Genomic DNA, 23,297 nt, shown 5'->3' on the forward strand with positions numbered 1-23,297 from the left:
CTGCTTTTTTGCGATTGTTGTTTTTAATTATTTTGTGTCTCATTCCAACAAATTTTTATCATAGAGTCTCTGTCAGTGTTTTCCCCATGTATCCAAAGGCCTGTCCAGGGACGCCTGGGTGACTCAGTCAGTTAAGCGGCTGCCTTTGGCTCAGGTCATGATCCCAGGGTCCTTGGATCAAGCCCCACGTCAGGCTCCCTGCTCGGCAGAGAGCCTGCTTCTCCCTCTACCTCTGCCTGCCGCTCTGCCTACTTGTGCTCTCTCTCTTTCTGTCAAATAAATAAATAAATAAATAATAAAACATCTTTAAAAAAAAAAAAAAAAAGACCTGTCCAAGGCCTTATTCAAAAAATCTTCCTAGGCCAGTTCACTAAATGAAATTGATTTTTTTTTTCTACAGCATTGGATTCAAATAACTTCAATTTGATTACATAAGTATTTACTGAGAACCTTCTATGTACAAAGCTTATACTTTGTTCTAAAGTGGAAATAAAGACTAGTAAAATACAAGTTTTGGTCAAGAACTTTAGTCTAATAGAAGAAACAAGTAAACAAAGAAGTAAAGTATATGCTAATATATAATTAATAACTATATAATATCTTCCTGATAACCTCCACAAATGTGGTCTTGTTCACACACACACATTCGCACTCTCTCGCTCTCTCTCATACAGATTATGTCTAATATGAATATAGTATAAAAGATCACCATATGAGGATGAAAGAATTCTGAAAAAAGGAAAGGGATGTTTCTTGAAGAGAAAACAGCATGAGGAAAAAGAAAGCAAGTTCTAGGACATTTTCAGGGGGAAAACAGTAGGCTTGTGAGTTTGGGAATATGAGATGAAGAAGGGACCAAAGGGAACCAAAACTAGAATGTTCTATTTAAACCACACTCAGTAAGCCCTTTATTGCTGTAGAGGTTTATATTTATTTTGTGAAGAGTGAAACTATTAGAGCTGTTACCCTCTATGGCATTGTGTGTACGCTGGATAGGAGTGAGGGCTTATGAAATGTAGGGGGCCAGGTAGGAGTCTAACATGGCAGTCTAGATTAGAAGAAATAAAGACTGGCTGAGACTGGTAGTAATGGAAATGGAAAGAAGCTAGCATCAGCCATGGAAGTGCCATCTGAGGCATGTATTTAAACATTTTCCAAGTAGATGTCTTATGTCTTCCCCTTGCCTCTAAGCTGGAAGACAGAAATCATCTTGTACCTCTCTTGTATTCTTTACAGCGTATATGAGCACTTTGTAATTAATCAGTAAATACTTGTTGAATAAATTAATGTAGCAAATTCTCATAGTAGGTCAAGTTTAAGAACGTATATAAGTATAAATCTGCCACTACCAGAGGGCAAAAACAATGCAGTCTTGTACCCTGTTGTTTACAAATTAATAAATATATGCTTAGTTCTATTTGTTAACATCAACTACTTTCTGTAACAAAAAATTAAAAATTTATTCAGTGTGTGGCATAAATTCATATGCAGAATAAAGCAGGAATATTTTATTGTCAAAAATCCTTTCAGGTTGAAACAAAAGTCACATATTTTGTATTCATAATTTCATTACTAATTATTTCTATACAAGAAGGATTAATATTTTTATCAGGAATTAGCAAGGTTTTTAAATTTTAAGATTGGGAATAAAAAGGAAGTTTGAGGAATAAGGAAATAAAAAGGTATGTCTTTATTCTTTACAAAAAATTAATTTTCACTTGAAGGATCATCCCACTATATACAGAAATAGGGCAAGCCAGTCATCGCTTGCACTAATATAGAAATATCTCCCAACATAGGGAAAAATCACATTGAAGAACAGTGTGTACCCTATGCCACTATTTTGGTAATGAGAAATAAATATATATTCATATTTGGTTATATATATATTAGTAAAGCCTATTTAAGGACACACAAGAATCTAATAGTTACCTATTGGCAAAAATGGTAGAAACTAGTTGAACATAGAAAAGGCATGATTTGCAACATATTGCTCCATATACATTAATTTTTTAAGCTATGTAAGTATATTTTTCAAATTTTTAATTAACTTTTTTCAAGAAGTCACTCATTATAAAGACTAATTTAAATGTAGTGATCTCATGCACACTCAAGAAGCCATTGAAAGTATAGGTAGCTAAAGAAAAGCTTTTCTTTTTTTGAATAGAACTAGCTCTATTTTACATATTTATTTACTCATCTAATCAATGAACATTTTTTCAGCACCAATGATGTTCAGACACTGAGGAATTCTCACAGGAAAAGAGAGTGTATGCACATAACCACAATGACCTGGTTTACAGCTATAAAGTACTTTAATCTATTATCTTTTAACCAAGGATCTGTCAAGTTTGAAAGAGTAGACCTTGACATGCCAAATACAAACTATTGTGTTTGTTGTACCAACCAGAGTGCTGAATGTACTAGCTGAGCTTGAGTTTGAAGTTATGTATTTTAATACCCAGTACCAAAATATCTTTAAATGTTTAAAAGTTTTTTTTATTTGTTTTCTTGCTTCTAGTGACATATTTTTAATTTTTCCCATGAGCATCCTGAATCTATTCCAGGATCAAAATAATACTGTTTTTTATTTTGTTTTGGTTTTTTGCATTTAGCTATCAATTCTCTCTTAAATTTTGTTAACTCTGGAATAATTTGTTATCCAATAACATTTTAAAGAGTGGCAAAATTCCAACTTCATTCTAAAGGAAAAAGTGTGGTGGAAGGCAAGGCAGTAGAGAGTAAATTTTTTGGTTAGGGGCCATCTAGCTCAGCCTTTGGTGTGCAGCAAGCAATATTAGTCATAGGCCTGCAGATTGGGACAATGAACCCGGATCTGCTCCTCCTTAGGCATTCCTAATTTTCTCTTTCATCTCTGCCATAAACCCTGTCCTGGAGTGTCACAGATACCACATCTGCTAATGGGCCACCATTAATTGACTATTAACTCAAATGATGCAGATAAATTCTATGAACCTATCTATAATGTCTTTCAGTCATTTTGCAAGAATTTATAGCAAGTACCTATGTTGTAATATAAAATCAAATTAAAATTAAGTTCAAAATAATAGAGTCTATCATAGACTATCAAAAGATTATGAAAGTTCCCAAAGTGTGGTTCTTCTTGGCTTTAACACCTGTTCAACTCAGGAAGACTGTTAAGGGATTTTGTCTCCACAAAACAAACAAACAAAGCAGGAACACACCCGTAAAAACACCAGACAAACTAGTGGTTGCCGGAGGGGAAGCGAGTAGAGGGATGGGCAAATGGGGGAAAAGGGAAAAAAAAAATAAGGAACTTTGTCTCATGAATATTTGGTATTCAATAAATCACCATAGTTTTTTATATTATTTTGAAAGTTAAACCTCATCTATGTACATTTAGAGAACAAGGACTTCAGCGTTCTGTTTTGACTGCCTTTGCATTTCACATGAAAGATTGCAGGCAAATTAGCTTTAAAATAGCCCACAACAATTAAATTAGCCTTTATTATCAGTTTAAGCAGTAGATCCCTGTAATATTGGTTACAGCATTTTGTTTCACAAAACAAAAAAAGTTAATGCATATCTAAAACTTAAATTGGTGCCACCAGTTTTAGTCTTTTTTTTTTTTTTAAGATTTTATTTATTTATTTGACTGAGAGACACAGTGAGAGAGGGAACACAAGCAGGGGGAGTGGGAGAGGGAGAAGCAGGCTTCCCGCCGAGTGGGGAGCCCAATGCGTGATGCGGGGCTCAATGTGGGGCTCAATGTGGGGCTCAATCCCAGGACCCTGGGATCATGACCTGAGCCAAAGGTAGACGCTTAACGACTGAGCCACCCAGGCGCCCCACCAGTTTTAGTCTTAATTCAACACTGATGCCACACTTTTTAAATAAATAGAGAATTGTTGGGTAAGCACAGTAAGACATTTTGAATCATTGAAAAAACATCAGTCAAAAATTGGTAGCTAACTATATTTTAGTCATAATATTTGGGGTTATTCAAAAAGCAAGATGATTTTTTTTTTTTTTGCCTAAATTCATTGCATCCACATAGTTTCTAATTTAAATTTCTACCTTGCTCAACTTGTAAAGATTTATAACTAACTTCTCTATCACCCTTGGGTCTCTCCCTCTCCCCCCTTCCCCATTGCCTACCCTCATCCCTCTACCCTCTCCCTATCTGGCTATTGTTGAAAGCCCTGTAGCCTAATCACTGAAGAACTTAGCCTTTGGGACAAACTAACAAGCTTTGCATCCCTGCTCTGTCACTTCCCTCTATGGTTTTGAGCAAGTTACAAAATCTCTCTAAACTTTAATTACCTTATCTGTAAAACAGGGATTATGGGAAGGCAAACCATAGTTTGTTGAATAGAGTAAATAAGATAAATGCTTAGCAGAGCTAGGCATTGGTCAATGTTTACTGTATGTTAGCTGCCAAGAAGTTTTACAGATGCTATCATCAGGATATGGTTTTGGTTGTTGTTATGTAGCTTACATATTAAACAGGAATAAAGATCTTGGTGCTAAAAAGTGGTTATGTCCTATTATTATGGTAGGAGGTAGTTTTAGGTGGTATGCTTATCTATGTAGGGTGGAAAGTTTTGTCTAAGAGTTTATTTAAATCTTTTTAGTGACTGTGTACTGTGATTCAGTGAGTATATAATTTTTTTATGAAGTATATACTCATAATGTCACATTGCATGCCCCTCATCTGCAACCTGACTCTTCCTTTTACACCGGGCACTTCTCCTCTTTGTTCCTTTACCAACCTGTACATGTGCTTATTGAGCGCATCTTATAAAACTTCAGGAGCTAAAGTTGCTAGATGTACTCCGTGTGTTCCTTCAGGTTCACTCTCTTATCATCCTCCACACTGTTCGGTAGCTCAGGGGGCTGGACTGTTAGGTCCACAGACACTGTTCTCTGGGTTCTGGCGAGAGATGTTAGGGCAGGAGGAGAATGTCATTTGGATATGTATTCTCTCATCTTGCTCTGAGAGATTGCCTCAGTCTGACTGTGTCCTTCACCTGAGGGCACAGTTCCTCTCAAAGCAGCCTTTTCTTTTCACCACTTTTTCCTTCTGAGTCCAGGTAGCTGTTCCCCTTCCCTTGTCCTTTCAGACCTAGGGGTCATCACAGCCCCTCCCCCCCCATTACCAGTGCCCGGTGCTGTACCCCCTTTTGTGGTTTTCTGATCCCTGCTCACATCTCTGTAGATAGTCCATTCGTTAAGCCCTCTGGAATTAGCCTAGTTTATGTGTGCCATCTATTTCCTCCTGGATCCCTGACTGATAGGCTAAAGGGGAAAAAAAGAACAACAACAAAGAATTCCTGACTACAGTTTAATTTCCTATAACCTTCTTGGACTTTGCCATGTGTCTGAGATATTCTGTGTGTTCATTACCTTTAGTCCTTTAAACGCTTGATTGTAAGACAAGGCCTTCAACCACAGAAAGTGAGAAAGAACCATGGCCATGCTAAAATCCTCTAGTCTTTATACACAGAGAATTTCAAAGGAACTCCTTAAAATGGAATCTCACATTTCACCACAATTGAAAAAGTCAGAATTTCTGCCTCTTAAAAATCAAGATTTCAGACAGGAAGAATACATCATTTATTTAGAGTCATCTAGAAAAGTGTATGTTAATATTATAGGTTTCAAAACATGTTTATGTGCCCAATTTCTTACTTTAAAAATTTAAAATAGAAACACTTATAAAACACTATGCATGTCCCTGTTTTTTAAGTAAAATGTAGTGAATAATTTGACCTTTTCTGAAGAGAGGTGATCTTTATGACCATTAGTTATAATAAATTTAAAAAGCAGATTTTTATTTCTGTCAATTGCTCTTCTATTACACTATTTCGTCCCCATTATAAGTATACATGCTTCCTGCATTCCTTAGCTCTCCAATTTGTTGCTTTTAAAATACCTAAGTTGGGAGAATTGTATACAAATAAAATCAATACATTTTAAATATTGACCAGTGATCTTTTACTCAGAGTAAAGTGCATGAGACTTGTAATAGATCAGAAGTCTTTTCATATTAATTTTAAAATTCTAGAGTATTTTGGAGTAGGATTTTGAGAACACTCATGTCTAGATCATGTGGTCATATTATTTTAGAATTGCTAGAGAGTTCAAGTATAATCCTTTAATTTTATAGTTTAGAAAATGAAGGCTTGGAATATTAAAAAAAAAATTACTTATGCTCACCCAGCTGATTAATAGAAGATCCAGAACTAGATTCTAAATCTTTAACTCTTAGTTCAGTGTTCCTTGTCTTGAATTATCTTGGAGTGTTACCATGTTTGGAATATACTAAAAAGAAATTAAAAGAATTGATTTTTTTTAACATGGAAGTTCAACTTTTGGCTTACAGGTTGAAATCTCAAAATACTTACGTAATTTGAATTAAATAAATTTTTAATATGATACTTATGATAAAAATATGTGTTTAAGGCCTTTAAAATGTCTAATCCTATCAAATCTATCTTGTTAACAACTTGTATCAAAATACATGGAGAACTAAATAATGACTCTCTTGGCCTTTTTAAAAGAACAGTTGGAGTCAATGTTATTTCAGGAAATTTCTAGGCAAGTTTTCCTCTCAGATGTAATTAGTGAAAAATCTGTATGTGGGGTATAATTGAATTTTATCATTTGTGTCCCGCTGTATTTTAATGTTTGGAAGTTGCAGGAGATAAGGAGAAGCTCTTCAGCCCCATGACATGCTAGCAACATGCCTGTATCTGTTGCAAGTTTTAGGAATTCAGTATAGTTCTAAAGGTACCATGAGTTAAAGTTGTTCCTTTCTTGTGCTTACCTAGTTTATTATTAACATGCTCTTATATAGTGAAGGGAATACGCAGTTGACTTTTAAATGTGAATGTTCAAAATAGTCTCCTCCTTCTCTCTAATAGACTGCATTAAAGTTTCCTATAAATCAGGTAACTGATTTTCTAATTTCTAAAGCATTTTTTCAAAGAAATATAGTACTTCAACTGCTAGCTTTGAAATCTAAGGCCATGAAAACAATTTAAAGTTTGTTGTCCTGGCTAGTAAAATCTGAAGCACTGTTTCTGCTGGGGAAAGTCACAGAGGGAAGCAGAAATCTACAGGAACTGAAGTGAGTGTAGTTTCATTGGAAAACTGGCTCTGCTCCCTTCTGCCTCCATTACTTTGGGTAAGTTGCTTCACATTTTTGCACTTGTTTCCTCATCCACAAAAAAAAAAAAAAAAAAAAAAAAGTTTTATAATACTATCAACCCCACAGGAATATTTTGAAAATCACATGAGATAATAAATGTGAACTTCCTGTAAAAGTTGCCCAGTGTCATTTATCACCAACGTGCTACACTCTTGCACACAGCTATTTGTTACCTACTTGGTTGCTAATATCCAGTGTCTTCCATGTTTTAAATTTCTTACCCTAATAATTAAATTTCCTAAATGAATCACCTTCATGTTTTTTTAAAAAATGAATGAGATACTTCTTCTTGATCCTTTTCTTCAATCTTGAATAAAATATGACAATGTTATAAGAGACTATGCCATGGCTTATATCACATTCAGTCTTTCTATAACTTTAATTCACTAAACCAGAGATCTTACTGACTGAATATCAGTAATTCATGTCTTTGGAGTGCTTTTAAATTTTTAAATGCTCTATGCACAATCCCACACCCCATGGTAAGCAAAGGGATGCTTTATAAGTACAGGCAGTTATCAAATGCCAGTCCACAAAAGAGCTGATAATCAGAAGCAGAAAATTGTGCCCAGTCAGGCTTTGGTCAAAGAAGATGGGCTGCAAATATGTAACTTACAGTCTAGTTATGTATGAGTAGCAAGTGTGATATATTGGCCATCCAGAGAAAATAATGGATAGAAAAACATTTTGTAGGGGCGCCTGGGTGGCTCAGTCGGTTCGGTGTCCAGCTCTCGGTTTAGGCTCAGCTCAAGATCTCATGGGTTGTGGGATCAAGCCCCCACAGGGCTCCACATTCAGCAGGGAGTCGGCTTGAAGGATTCTCTCTCTGACCCTCCCCCAACGTACACGTCTACACACGCTCTCTAAATAAATCTTTTTTAAAAAAGAACATTTTGTAATGGAGGCTAGTTACCTGCTCTGCTCACTTACAGAATAGGGATCTTAAATCCATCAATTCAACCAACTCTATTTCTCCTATTTACCAGGCATTCTTCTGGATGTTTTAGAGCATAATCTGTCCCCAGTGTATAAGGCCTACTTTCTAGAAAAGGGAGGCAGGTAATAAGGAAGGAAATAGGTAGTGTGTCCAATGAATGAACTGCTTTGTGAAACAGAGGCAGGGTAAAAGGACAGGAAGTGGCAGCGGAGCGGGGCCACGCTAGATAGAGTGGTCAGAAAGGGAACTCTCTGATGACACTGTTAGGAGATGAGATCAGAGACAGCTCAAGGTCAGATCTTTGGGAGCCCTCGAGCCATGGAAAGAGCTTTTAGTTTTAGTCCGAGTGACTTGTGAGACCATTGGTGGCTTTTGATCAGAAGTGAGCCATGGTGTCACTTAGCATCGATAAGATCTCTGACGACTATGTGGAGAATAGACACTGGGGAGCAGAGGTTGTTTGGTTTGCATCAAATCATGCTCAGAGACTAGATTGTCTTTGCCAGTAATTTGTTTAACATGGGTTCACCATAGGAATTATAATGTATAATAGTGCTTCACAAACCAATAGCATTCGGGATAACATCTCTTAGTATGCCAATAAAGAGATACCAAGCCAATAATAGATTAATTACACTCTTGTTTCAGGCCAAGAGGAAATGAATGAAATAAAGTCCACATTTCGTTGAGGTACTCCTTTTAGCAGGTTTGTTCTCGGTAGAGTCGGTCTTTCCAACTGAACCGCGGGTATCAGCTGCTGGCCTTGCAGGAGCTAGGAGGGTGTAGCCAGCAGGCGGCCGCACCACGTTGCAGAGAAGATAGGCTGCCCGGAAGGTTACTACCCGAGGGACACAGCTTGCCTCACTACCTGGCCTGAGTAGCCTGGCCAAGGCAGGAACACGTGTCCCTTCTCTTCCTGCCACTGCTGCACAGTTTCCCAGCACTGCCAACCAAGAGTAGCCTGGCCATGGCAGGTGCGGCTGTCTCAAAATCGACAGACAGCTATTCAGATTAGCAAAGAGGAGCCCTGCCCAGACCAAACACTCTCAAGTTACTGGTCAAATCTTGGTTTTTCAAGTTTTAAGGTCCATCACATGATGGACACCCCTGCCATTACTCTGGTATCAATGAGGTAATGATCCTCTCCTTTTCATGTGCAAGAATTTGGTAAGAAAATTTTAATATCTAACTGCAGAACAACTTCATTGAGACAAGGTATTCAAAACAAGTCCAAACCACAAACAGTGTTGTCCAAAACAAGCTTTCAAAACATGGGTTTGAAATCATAATGAGTCAGTACACAATAGGGGTGAAACTATATAAACTAATTTAAGGTAGACCCTAAAATAGGGAAGCCAGGTTCATCCAGTCCAAGTGTCTTTGTACAACCGTACTGAGAGGGATGTCTCTAATGAGGAATTTAGGTATTTAAAAGCTTCAAATAGGGGTGCCTGGGTGGCTCAGGCATTAAGTGTCTGCCTTCGGCTCCAGTAATGGTCCCAGGTTCCTGGGATCGAGCCCCACATCGGGCTCTCTGCTCAGCGGGGAGCCTGCTTCTCCCTCTCCCACTCCCCCTGCTTGTGTTCCCTCTCTCGCTGTGTCTCTCTCTGTCAAATAAATAAAATCTTTTTAAAAAACAATAAATTAAAAAAATAAAACTTTCAAATACTCCAAGGAGAGCTGCATAGTGTACTGTGCAAGTTTCTATGCCACTATCTATAAGCAGTGATTAAGGTTTGAGAATAAGTCTCCAGTTCCTCTCACCAAAAAGTTTAAGGTATCTCTTAATCAGTATTATAAAGGGAAAAGTTCTTTTTTTTTTTTTTTAAGATTTTTTATTTATTTACTTGAGAGAGAATGAGGGAGAGAGAGCACATGAGAGTGGGGAGGGTCAGAGGGAGAAGCAGACTCCCCGCTAAGCAGAGAGCCTGATGCGGGACTTGATCCTGGGACTCCAGGATCATGACCTGAGCCGAAGGCAGTCGCTTAACCAACTGAGCCACCCAGGCGCCCCAAGGGAAAAGTTCTTATTAAAGTTGGATCTTCTTGTGCCCCAAGTTGCTCTTGTCCCAGTGTCTACATTGGGCTATCCCCTCTGCTTCAGGCTGCTCATTATACCAGTAGTTATGAAATTTGATTTGTTAAGTCTGTGAAAGACCTCAGCTCTTCCAAGGCCTCAGCTCTTCTCTACAGCCTCAGCATTTTGTCCCTCCTAGTGGCTAAGTCTGAGGCTGTGTTGGATAGGATAAAAGCTAAACCATTTGGCAGGCAGAATTATTTCCCGCTGGGATTGGGAGCGGAAAATGGTTCTCCCACTGAACAGAAACATGGCACTATTAAATAGCGTCGCTGACAATAGTAGCTCTGGGTCGTGACTATTGATCACTTAATGCTCAGTGGGGTTTGTAATCATCCCATTTCCAACACTGCCATGTTCTCTGCCCCCTTTCTGCCCTGACTTCAGCAAAGTTTCACCTGGACTTTGTGCTATGGCCAAGCACAACACTTACTATTACACACTTACTGAAAAGTGTGTTCTTTCCTTCCTGCAGAAATACAAGCAAGTCCTGCTAAAGGACACCTACTGAGCATTTTCTGTCTTCAAGTGGAGATGGTGGGGAAGAATCAATAATGCAAATGTATGTAAAAGTCCAGGAGTCTAAATAGGTGCTGTGACAGAACCCTCCTTTGCCTCCCCCATCCTCGTTGACCATGGTGAGATCTGGTTTAATCACAATCACTAGGAGAAGGAGGAAGGGCAGGAAGGAAGTGTTGTGCAAAAATTGTGGTTCTTTGAAAGAAAAGGAAGGAAGTGGGCTAGAAACTGGAGAAGATTTTAATGTTAATTACATTTTTTAATTGTATTCCTTTTTTTTAAGATTTTATTTATTTATTTGACAGAGAGATATAGCGAGAGAGGGAACACAAGCAGGGGGAGTGGGAGAGGGAGAAACAGGCTTCCTGCTGAGCAGGGAGCCCGATGCAGGGCTCCATCCCAGGACCCTGGGATCATGACCTGAGCTGAAGGCAGACACGCTGAACCGACTGAGCCACCCAGGTGCCCCTTCTAATTGTATTCCATCAAACAGCTTCCTCCTCCTTCTTTGCCTCCCAGAGTCATGAGACTGCCTGTTTGGTGGAAATGCCCAGATGTGCAAGGAAAAAATGCCATTTATACACCTTACGGATACATTTGATTCTGAAATTCCAATGCACTATAGAATTATAGCAAACATAATTCCAGATCACACTAGAGTAGAGGGATCTATAAAAAATAAAGTTTAGTAAAAACCAATAGATAAGTATCCTCTAACTTAAGCTCCCCAAACCTTTAGCATATCTTTACATGGCTCAAATCTTAACGACTATTATACTCCCAGGTCTACCATACATACACATGCCCTTGCACAGTTCCAGGGGGCTCCACTCAGAGCCTGCGCACAACATCCATAAACAGTGTCTTTGCTAACTTGTTCTCTGGTTACTGAGTAGCCTTCAGTCCTTCAAACAGTAGATGTCCTTACTGCCACTAAAGTCATGACCTGGCCTGATGCTTTTATGATTTATTCATTCAATACGGTTTTTTTTATTGAGCATCAACCTTATGCCAGTCACTAATCCTAGACAAATTGTTATAAACAAGGAAAGATATATTATTTTTGTTCAACATCTACTGTGTGTCAGACTGGGCCCATAACATATATTAGCTTTGTATATCATCAATTTATAATTTAAATGCAACCCTTCTGGGTAATTGTCATAACCATGAAAATGGATTTCATCCTGACTACAATAAAAATCAGGGTTGATCTACGTATTCCTGAGGAGGGGTCATTTTTTTTTTTTAATTAGAGAGAGAGAGAGCACAAGCAGGGTGGAGGGCCAGAGGGAGAGGGAGAAGCAGACTCCCCACTAAGCAGGGAACCCAATGTGGGGCTCGATCCCAGGACCCTGAGATCATGACCTGAGCAGAAGCCAGACATGCTGAACCAACTGAGCCACGCAGGCACCACAAGGAGGGATCATTTAGAATAAGGCCAGTGTGTTGCCATTTAAATTATCCTATGTCATTGCCAGAGCCAGTGTTCTCTGTTTACCTTTTAGTCATGGTTGGATCCCCCACTATGCATCTCAAGCCTCTTTATATGCTGCTCCCTCTGTTTTTAATTCTCTTTACCTTTAGTCATTCTTCAAAATTCAGATTAAAAGTCACCTACCTCTGAAGTCCTCCTAGATTTCATGAAAAGAATCAGGTATGTTCATTATCCAGTATGGTCTTTCCCCATGTATCCCCAACCAGATCAACCCTGACCCTGTTCTTGAACTTGAAATTGAGCTATTAGCACTAGTTGATCCTTTGTGGTTTTTCTAATGAAGCTCTGCTGGGTCTATAGCAAACAAGGGCTAAAGGGGCCTATTCATACATTCCTGAACATGCTTGAACTATATATACTATTTAGTACTCATTTTACCAGTGCTTAAAGTTACAAAATTTTAGAGCTGGAAAATAAATTAGTTCATCTCTTTGAACACCCTCATGTTATACCAAAGAAACTGAGGTCGAGTGAGGCTAAGTGGATTGCCCAAGGTTAAATTCCATGATTTTCTCAGGTGGATGGATGATGTGAGTCAGAGAGAAATAAATATTTTATAGTAGTTTGAATGCAGTAGACCCACTCTGGGTCTGCATTGCACAGTAGCTTCATTTTGTGAGCAGATGAATGAAAAACTAGTAATTTAATGAAGTTGCTCATTTGATCTAACACATTGTTTAACAGTGTGAGGAAAACCATCCATTTCCTTACCATCCAGGAAATGTGGAAGGCAGGCAGCATTTAGGGTGCTAAGTGGATGTGATGACTACTGTCACCATGGCAACCAGTTGGTTTTTTTTTTTTTAATAAGTCTTAATGATCTTACTTTCTAATAATTTCTGAATTCAAACCTTTCTTCAGCCAACCTTCACATACCTGTTTATTTTAATGGCCCCTCTCCCTTTTTTTTAAATATTTACTTATTTGAGAGAAAGAGTTGGGGGTTTGTAGAAGGAGAGAGAGTCTTAAGCAGACTCCATGCTGAGTGTAGAGCCTGATGCAGGGTTCGATCTAATGACACTGAGATCACGACCTGAGCTGAAACCAAGAGTCCGACACTCAACCAACTGTGTCACCTAGGCGCCCCACCCCTCTCTTTTTTTCATCCTAATCTAGCCTACTCAAAACAAAGAAATTTTTTCCAAATATTATTTTCATTACCAACTAGTACATGGGAGATGTAGGATTTTAACTCTGGCTTTTCTGATCTGGGAACCTATATGCCCTTTTCATTCTGCCAAGCTCCCACTCTTTCATATTACCAACACCTTTGGATCCCTTTTATCCCTATTATCCATAGGAGTCACAGAATAAACTACATAGAGCCTTAAACCTCCTCTGACATGTCACCAAACTCCTTATTTCTCAACATAAACTGCCCGTTCTTATTTGTAAATATTAATCATCGTACTCACATACAACATTATTCCTCTTCTTCTCTGCCAGTCCCATGTCTTTAGGTTCTCAAACCCTAATATGCTGTTTACTTCCCTCCAGGGGTGATTCCCTTGGTTAGGACATGCTGTAGTTATCAAGCCTTGAATCTGCTTCCCCTCCATCTCTGTACTCAGTTGCTATAGTTTAATCTTACTATTAGCTCAGTCCTGAAATAAGATGTGCAATGCAACTATTTGTATATCAACTTATCTTTCCAATGACTTTTATTTCTATCTTGGAGAGATGGTACATGGAAAAATCTTTATAACTGTGACTAGGTTTATGAGGTTAACTTTAGCCAATTATTAGAAAATGATCTTTATCTACTCAGCTCTATGTGTGGAACCAGGATGAAGAAATCAAATGTAAGTCCCTGACCCAGCCTCAGTGTTAGTCTTTTTCACAATACAGTCAGAAGATTGTCACTGTGAATGTTCCAACAAATACATTAGTGTGTATGAGAATGGTCTTCGTACTTGAAAGAAATTTTATGGAACACTATATGCTAGACTTAAAGCAGGGTTTCAAATGATTATTTGCCCAAAGATACAATGGTTTTTCCAAGGTTAATATGGGAAGTTCGTGTTTATATAGAATTGAAATAAATGAGGTTATCCATAATTAAACTTTTCAGAAACCCAAAGCCTTTCTCATTTTAAGAAACTAAAACCCAAAATTACCAGTTCAAATATTTTAAGGATTTTGGATAAAAATAACTCCAAAAAATAGTGTATGCTTCTCTACTTTCTTAAACAAAACATATAGAATATTTTTTCTAAGCTTAGTGACTCAAAAACCATCATTTTGAATATTAATTACTGTTGAAATCTATAATAAAATGATGTTTTTAAGTTAGTGAGGCATTATTAGTGTCAGTTCCTCTTGATACAAAATAATTCCAGATTGTTATCCTTTTTCAAATGTTTGCTTCTTTCTTGTATGAGTAGTGTCTTTCCAGCTATCATTTATTGCTGCCTTCACCAGACCAACAGCTGTTAGTTTCCCCATCTCCACATTCCACGTGTGAGTTTTGACCTGCTGTAGATTAATATACCAAAGTAAACATTCTTGTTAGAATTTTGTCAAAACTAATAGTAAATGGGTAAATGAATAAGTAAATAGTAAATGAATAAGAAATGAGGTAGTCTCATTTAAAAGAATTTCACCATATAACTTTGTTCTATTTATGCTATATGTTCAGAGAACCTTCAACTTATTTTCTGGGTCTTTGCAGTGCAGGAGGGGGTTCAGACTATTGGGACTGAGTATGGCCTTATAAATTGCAGTGATCTTGGGCAGAGAAGAAGTGAAAACTCAACCCACTCTCTGGAGCTGGGCCATCGACACAGAGACAGACTCAGTGGGGTTACCAACAATTAGTGCACACTAGCTCATAGGACTGTAGCCAAAATCTGGAGTTCTGCTGTTACATTTGTTACAGGACCTTTTTAAAGGTTATACAGCCATTTACCTTCATTAAGTTCATTTCTCATAATTATCTCTTAGATTGCTTCCAGATTTAAAAAGTTGTAGAATATTGGTATTTACCTTAGAGTATTCTGCCCTTTTCAGTGTGTATGCAATTTCAGTTCTTTCACATTCATACTTCCTGAAGGAAATATCTAGTCTAATGAAAAATCTAACTTTTGTGCAGTTATTATGCATGCATACTATACATTAATCTTTACCACCAGTTCATTCCAGTTTCATTAAAACTCCTGACCTCATGGAGTTTAAATATTTAAGGAGACTTCTTACTACGACAGTAGGCAAAAAGCCAGCTAGCCTGTCATACAGAGCTGCCTGGGAATGTTCTTTAATCATGCTCTTTGCTTTCAATTTATTTAGGCTAGTGCTTTGGTCAGCTCCTCAGTTTAACTTCTTTATGTTTACCAATACCTGTTAATAACAGACAGTCAAAATCATGTTGCAGCTGGATAGAAAGGACCTTTGAGAGATGGGACCAAATACAGTAAACTTTCTTTGTTCCAACCAGTAAGCATGTGATATATCTAGAGAAGTAGAAAAATTACTTCCACAGATTGTTTCATGTGTAAAAGTAAAACCATATCAATCATACACATAAAAATATGTTTTATTTACTAATCCCTTTAGATGTCTCTGTCTGTGTACTTTTGTCTGTTTGTATGTGGTACGTTCCCTCTTGGACTGTAATCACTTCATCTCTGAGATCATGTCCCCCATTTCCTCCCTAGTTTCTCCATTGCCATCCCCACCATGTTTCTTGGTAGAACTTAATACTTGCTCTCTACATTCATAAAGGGACCCCTTAATTTTTTTACCAGCTGGTGACAAAATATGCCTACTTTTTTTTTTTTCTTTGAGAGAGAGAATGAGGTAGAGAGAGCATGAGAGGGGGGAGGGGCAGAGGGAGAGGCAGACTCCCCGCTGAGCAGGGAGCCCGATGCAGGACTCGATCCCAGGACTCCGGGCTCATGACCTGAGCCGAAGGCAGTCGCTTAACCAACTGAGCCACCCAGGCACCCAAAATATGCCTACTTTTATAGATAGTTCCTGGAAGGAGAAATACACAGTGAGAGAAAGGGAGGGGTGGTGGCTGCCAGACAGAAAACTTCAGAGAAAACTCTATTGACTCAGCCTAAAGAAACACTGGAAAAGAGATAGAAAGAGAAACAGGAAGATAATCATCAGATAAAATAAGATCCAGACTTATTTTCTTAGCCTTTTAGAGCCTACTCTTTTCCTTCTCAACTGAGATTTTCAAGGACAGACTCATGCCAAATCTATCTTGGTATGTATGGCACCTACCAGCACACCTATCAAATAATACTCAGTAATTGCTTGGTGGTGAAAAGAATGAATCCTTAGTAGGAGGTTGTACTCTTTCTGTTTTTTTCCTCAGGCCTCTCCCGTTGGATCTTGCTCACTATTTTGGGTTTGCAGCATTCCAACAGCCCAGAAGAGACCCAGTTGGATATATCTTTGCTTTAAAATATTTTTTTTACTGCAGTTCTTAAAAAGTAATAACTGCTTTCCTTAATTAATTTTTTCTCATTATCCAGTACTTACCGAGCACCTGATCTGTGTAAGGTACTGCTCCATGTGATGGCAATACAGCCATGAATAAAACAACATCCTTTATTGTATGTCAGACACTGTGTTAAATGCCGTAGACCTTACTTACATTACTTACATGTAATGTCAGTTCTTCACTTACATTATCTCATTTAATGATTAAAACCATGGTTGAGTGGGTATTTTCCTCAATTTGAAAATGAAGTTTCAGAGATTCAAAGCTTAATTAAATTTCCAAGGATCTCACAGCTAGGAAGTAGAAAACAGAAGTCAAACACAAGTTTAAATGACTCTAGGTTTATGCTCTTAATTAGCAGGCTCTACTACTTCTAGACCATGAATAAAGAAACAGGAATTGGGGCACCTGGGTGGCTCAGATGGTTAAGCGTCTGCCTTCGGCTCAGGTCATGATCCCAGCGTCCTGGGATCAAGTCCCGCATCAGGCTCCCTGCTCCTTGGGAGCCTGCTTCTCCCTCTGCCTCTCTCTCTCTCTCTCATGAATAAATAAATAAAAATCTTTAAAAAAAAAAAAAAGAAACAGGAATTACATAAATCAGAACCTAAGCTGTAAGAGTAAGTCCAACAAAGGTTAATAGTTTGTCATGAAGAATTTTTTTTTTTAAGATTTATTTATTTATTTGGGAGAGCGAGAATGAGAGAGAGTACATGAGAGGGGGGAGGGTCAGAGGGAGAAGCAGGCTCCTCGCTGAGCAGGGAGCCCGATGCGGGACTCGACCCCGGGACTCCAGGATCATGACCTGAGCCGAAGGCAGTTGCTTAACCAACTGAGCCACCCAGGCGCCCTGTCATGAAGAATTTTTAAGAACCGGGGCGCCTGGGTGGCTCAGTCGTTAAGCGTCTGCCTTCGGCTCAGGTCATGATCCCAGGGTCCTGGGATGGAGTCCCACATCGGGCTCCCTGCTTGGCAGGAAGCCTGCTTCTCCCTCTCCCTCCCCCCTGCTTGTGTTCCCTCTCTCGCTGTGTCTCTCTCTGTCAAATAAATAAATAAAATCTTAAAAAAAAAAAAAAAAAGAATTTTTAGGAACCTAGTTCTGTGAGCCTGGGTGCATAGCAACTTATTTCCTGCCAAATTAAATCTCCCACATATTGTCTTACCAGGAATGATTTGATTAAATCCTGTAAACAGCTCTTTGACAAGCATCCTAAATATGCATTGTTCACACTCATTTTCGTTTGCCCACCATCTGTGCAGCTATGGAGAGGAAATATATATCAGGGTACTGTGGACAGTTCAAATTCATATTTGATACAGAGCGGGTCAGTTTTTGTCCATCTGAACTATAATCTTTTCATTCCTTCAAAAAGATGCACTGAGAGCCAGCTATGTACCAGGCACTTCAGGAGGATGTAGCAATCAAAAGACAAGAATTCTGCTGTCCTAGACCTTATATATGGGAATTGGGGAAACAAAAGATGAATTTAAAAGATAATTTTTGATGATTATAAGTGCTATGAAAAAAAAATGTGAAGGATCTGTGAGTAGGTGAGCATAGGATAGGAAGGGGGAAGGTCTTACCGAGGAGATGCCGTTTGAGTTGAGTCCTGCATAGTTAGAAGGAGTCATCCATGGAAAGATATATGAGAAAAAAAGAAAATGCACCAGGCAAAAGCAGGAACAAACTGCATTTGTTTGAATAACAGAAAAAAAAAAAAAAAAGGCTTTTGAGTCTGTATCAGAATAAGCTGAGAAGAGAGGCGAGAAATAAAGTTAGAAAGATGGGTAGGGGGCGTCTGGGTGGCTCAGTCGTTAAGCATCTGCCTTCAGCTCAGGGCATGATCCCAGGTTCCTGGGATCAAGTCCCACATCGGGCTCCCTGCTTGGCGGGAAGCCTGCTTCTCCCTCTCCCACTCCCCCTGCTTGTGTTTCCTCTCTCACTGTGTGTCTCTCTCTCAAATAAATAAATAAAATCTTTAAAGAAAAAAAAAAGAAAAGAAAGACAGGATCCCAATCACACAGGGCCTTATATGTGTGACCTTGTGATGCACTGTCCAAACCAAAGACATATTCAAGAATTGAAGGGGATGTTCCTACTAATTATACCAGGACAATGGGTATAAACCCAGAATTTCTCATAAATACCAAGATTTATTGTTACCCCGCTAATATGCCAGGAGTTTGAATTTTATTCCAGTATAATTGCGAGCCCTTAGATGGTTTTAAGCAGGAGAATGAAATAACTTGATTTGCATTTCATAAGTAATCACTTTGGCTGCTTCTGAGATGGATCAACTTTAGAGACTCATAATGTAATCCTGAGGAGTGATATTGGCTTGAATGGTATTAATACAGCTGAAAAGGAAGTCACTAATTTGGGATCTATTTTGTAGACAGTGTAGACAAGACATGGGTTGGATGTGTAAGGGTGAGGGAAAGAGAAGAATAAAAGCACCTGCTGGGCTCTGGCTCCTGCCTCTGGTGAATGAAGACATCCTTTACTGGGTTTTGGAAGGACTGACAGAGGGATTGGTTTCGGAAGATGGGAGTGAGTGGAATGAGAAGTCTGGTTTTGACCATATTAAGTTTGAGATTCCTGTTAAAAACACAAGTGGAACTGGAATATACTTTCTTTTCTTACTCTGTTTAGAACAGCTTTCTTGCAATATTATCTGTATCCTTAATAAAACAATTTAGAATGACATTCAAATATTCTATTGAAGTGATTTTCCACTTAGCCTCTTCAATTATATCTTGTTTTCACTATCTGGTGTTTGAAATTACTAACATTACCAATTGCCTTTCTAGGAAAGTATAGATCTGGGTGAAATCATGTTCTCCCTTTGTTATTTGCCAACTGCTGGACGTATGACATTGACGGTCATCAAGTGCAGAAATCTGAAGGCTATGGACATCACTGGCTCATCAGGTATGTACACAGTTGGCTAGTGGGTCAAGGGTACATTCCAAATAAAACATTTCCTGTATCCAAAATTATATATGGCTATTGAATTTGAGTTCATTTGTTTATAGTGGGGTATTAATATCAAAGTAGAAAAAGAAATTACCAAAGTACTTCAAATCACCTCTTGTGTTTACATTATCATTACAAAATTTTTAAAAGATGTTATCAAATAGATTGACTATAAACTTGGATTTTTATTTCTTTCTCTACCGATTTTGTTCTCAAAAATTCATAATTTACCAATCACTGCCCTACTTCTAACTAGTCAGTTGCTTATAAAACAACATCCTTGACCTCAAGTCTGCATCACCCTACAAGTATGGAAACACACGTAGACTGAATTTATCTCCCTCACCTGATCTGCAGAGAAATAACAAGTTTCCAAGGCCATCATTTGCATTTGCATTCTTACCACCTTTCAAAATAAAAATTTGGGCAAGTGTAGGGACTGAAAGAAATAATAAAGTAAAGGAATGCTTCTTGAAGTTTCTTAAAGATGTTCTTGGAGGAAATTTCTCTTTCTGTGCTAATTTTGATGAAAAGGTAAAGCCACATCATGCTCTTTTACCCCTTCATTTATATCACTACAGTCTGGAGGGGTGTGTGTTAACTTAACATGTGAACTCTGGCACAGCTCTATAGAAGAAAAAATGGATCAGGACAGAGGAGGGAGGTCAGTAAGCATTTGTCAAATTAAACAAATAAGAAATGGTAGTGGAGATACAGGAAAGGATGACATGGGGAAAGGAATCTATAACTTTGTGGTTCTTCAGAACAAAGAAATAAACTAAATTTGCGTTACAAAAAGCATGAGGGAACTCCAAGTTCTAGTCTAGAAAGGGCTCCAAGATATACTAAGTGAATAAAAAAAAGTGAGGTGCAAAAATAAATATGGATATCATGCTCCTTTCTGTGTAAGAATGGGGAGTGTTACAATATATATTTATGTTGTTACTATTTGCAAAAAGAAATAGCAGAGTGACACAGGAAAACTAGGGATGGAGAGAGACATGTGGGAACAGATGGGTGGGAGCCTCCTCATTGTAGGTCGTTCTCTATCATCTTCACTTTCGAACTGTTTGGTGAATAATTTTTTCATTTTTCAAAATTTGCAACACGCCATTGATATATAAATGTAGAAAGAAAGTAAATTCCACATTTATTTTGGTGAAAAAGTCCTGGGTCAGTAAATGTTGAAGAATTTAAGCAGTGTACTCTGCAAATTATCGTTTATCCTACTCTTTCCACCATATATCAAAAGAGATCAAATTCTGAGACAAGCAGACAGCATCAAAGTTGTAATTAAGTGCAAGATTACTTTTTGTTTATATGAAGCTTTTCATGGGAGGAGTGCCTGCTCTGAGAACACCACCTCATTAATTCTCACAAGAGGTTTGTGAATCAACTAAGGAACCAGTAAATTATCCTTACCACTGGTGGAGAAATGTCGTCAGAGATATGATGGGGGTGGCAGGGAATAAAGCATGCCTTGTTCCCATTGTTAATGAGAGGTCTAGGCCTGGGGCCTCATACACAAAAGAGTATCACAGAAGTGAGTTTCTTCCTTAGAACATACTGCCTATTATTAAAAAATTGAGAAGTAAATGGGAAACAGCCATTGAACATTGCCATTTTACTTTGTTTTCCTTTACATACCCTATTTCTAGCCAGAAAATATATTTTTGCTCCTTGATGGAAATGCTTATGCAATATACAGATACATTTTTCTAGAGCTTAAAAGTCATAAATTCAAGTAAATTTATACTGCCATGATTTTGGCTTATTCTAAGGAAATGAGACTTATTACTACATTGGTGGAAAGAGGGAGAAAGATGTGGTGGTGCTACTGTTGGAGGGCCACCAGAATAAATGGGGAAAAATAAATGAACGTAGAGCAGACACTGATTGTTTTAGCCAGCTAGCATTCTCACCCCAGTGCCAACACCCCCTCCCAAAGCCATGCCTCCTTCTTGTAAAAAGGTACAAAAGTGAGGCTTTTATAGAAACTTTCGTATAATACTGCATAATTTTCTGTAATACTGTAACAGTTTTCCTACTCAGGGTGGGAGAAGTAAAAATAGAGATCAGTCAACTGGGGTAGAACTTGTTAAACATTTATTTGACCCCTTTGGCCCATAAAAATATACCCCTACTAATTTTTTCCCTTTCAAGTCGGCATCATATAGACAATGTCATATCAAGAACCTTCCTTGAGAACATCTTTAAACCAAATATTACCTTTTTTATTGTATACTATTGTTTATAATTAAACACAATGTATTTAATATATTTGTAGTGATCATTTCTTCAGCCTGAGCCCCTTATCAAGCACCAACACTATGACTGTAAAATGAAACTTCTTATTTTAGTACCTTTCCAACAACTGAGGAAATTCTAACTTCTACTCATTGTGGGTACACACACACACACACACACACACACACACATATGCACTAGATACAATGTTACTCTCACAAATTTTAGTCTTCTTATCCTAAATCATTTTGAAGGAAATTAACTTTAAGGCAATTATACTTACTTGTTAGGATTACATTCCCTAGAAATCACTTTTAACAAAATGTGTCTTCAAATAGCTGTGACTAGAAGACATTATTACAGTTCTGCACTGGCTCTTGATAGACTAGGTTTTCTCTGTTGTATTAAAAACAGATAAAGTTAGTGCTTTTTTGGTTCATTCAAGATAAATTCTTACATTTAAAAGAAAGTGTTAGTCTATTGCCCCTAAATAAGTCATTTTGAATTTAAAACTGATAACACTAAAAGGCTTAATATACCACTTTTCTTATTTAGTAGCAATTAACTACAGTTTTATTTATACTTTGTACTATTACTTTCATTTTAATGAAATTACCTTACCATTCCTAGATCCTTATGTCAAAGTGTCTCTGATGTGTGAGGGTCGAAGATTAAAAAAGAGGAAAACAACTACAAAGAAAAATACTCTAAACCCTGTGTACAATGAGGCCATTATTTTCGATATCCCTCCAGAAAATGTGGACCAGGTCAGCCTCTCCATTGCGGTCATGGATTACGATAGGTATGTACATGTATTTCTCACTCACTGAAGAACAGCCATGTTTAGTCATATGCAGAGCAAATTCAACTTTCCAGGTTATTTACTGCTCTAACAGTTTTAATTTAAAATGGAAGAGGAAAAAATTGTTCATTCAAAATTCATTTTTCCCATGTTATAATATTTCTTTTTTCTTTTCCAAAAGACGTCATTCTTAAGTTGAAGAACAGGACACCTGGGGCTGGTGAAAGAGTAGTGCAGAAGTAATATGGAACCCATTACAGAAAGCACTATAGTGACGTCTTTTTACAGTAACAACAGAAATCACAATCAATGGAGTTTGTTTTCCCAACTGGGCTGGAATATGAATATCATAATTCTTACCCAAGAGCAAGTTATGTAAAATCTTTGGGATTCACTTTTCCCATTTGTAAGACATTAGCATAATACAGAACCATTAACAGTGAGTATTAAGGGTGGAAGGTGAATAATGGCCATAGGGACACAGCCTTGATGCCTTCACATCAATCTTAAAATCTGCTTTGTAGGTAATTCTTTCAGCTCACACCTTTTGAGTCAATTCTTCCATAAAATAAATTGCAAACTCCCAATTGCAGCTCTG

The 23,297-nt window shown here is 37.9% G+C and overlaps 1 protein-coding gene across 1 annotated transcript in view; it reads left to right on the plus strand.

Moving 5' to 3' along the window:
• The window catches only part of SYT10 (synaptotagmin 10), a 65,261-nt gene that overhangs the window by 36,982 nt on the left and 4,982 nt on the right, over positions 1-23,297 (plus strand). The window contains exons 4-5 of the mRNA XM_045868555.2: positions 19,485-19,605; positions 22,528-22,699. Of these exons, the coding sequence (XP_045724511.1) occupies positions 19,485-19,605; positions 22,528-22,699 (293 nt within the window). The remainder of the gene's footprint in view (positions 1-19,484; positions 19,606-22,527; positions 22,700-23,297) is intronic.

Source organism: Mirounga angustirostris, unplaced genomic scaffold (genome assembly GCF_029215605.1).
Source record: "Mirounga angustirostris isolate CCGP_5_RB_7025 unplaced genomic scaffold, mMirAng1.0.hap1 SCAF_5, whole genome shotgun sequence".
NCBI classification, from domain to species: Eukaryota; Metazoa; Chordata; class Mammalia; order Carnivora; family Phocidae; genus Mirounga; species Mirounga angustirostris.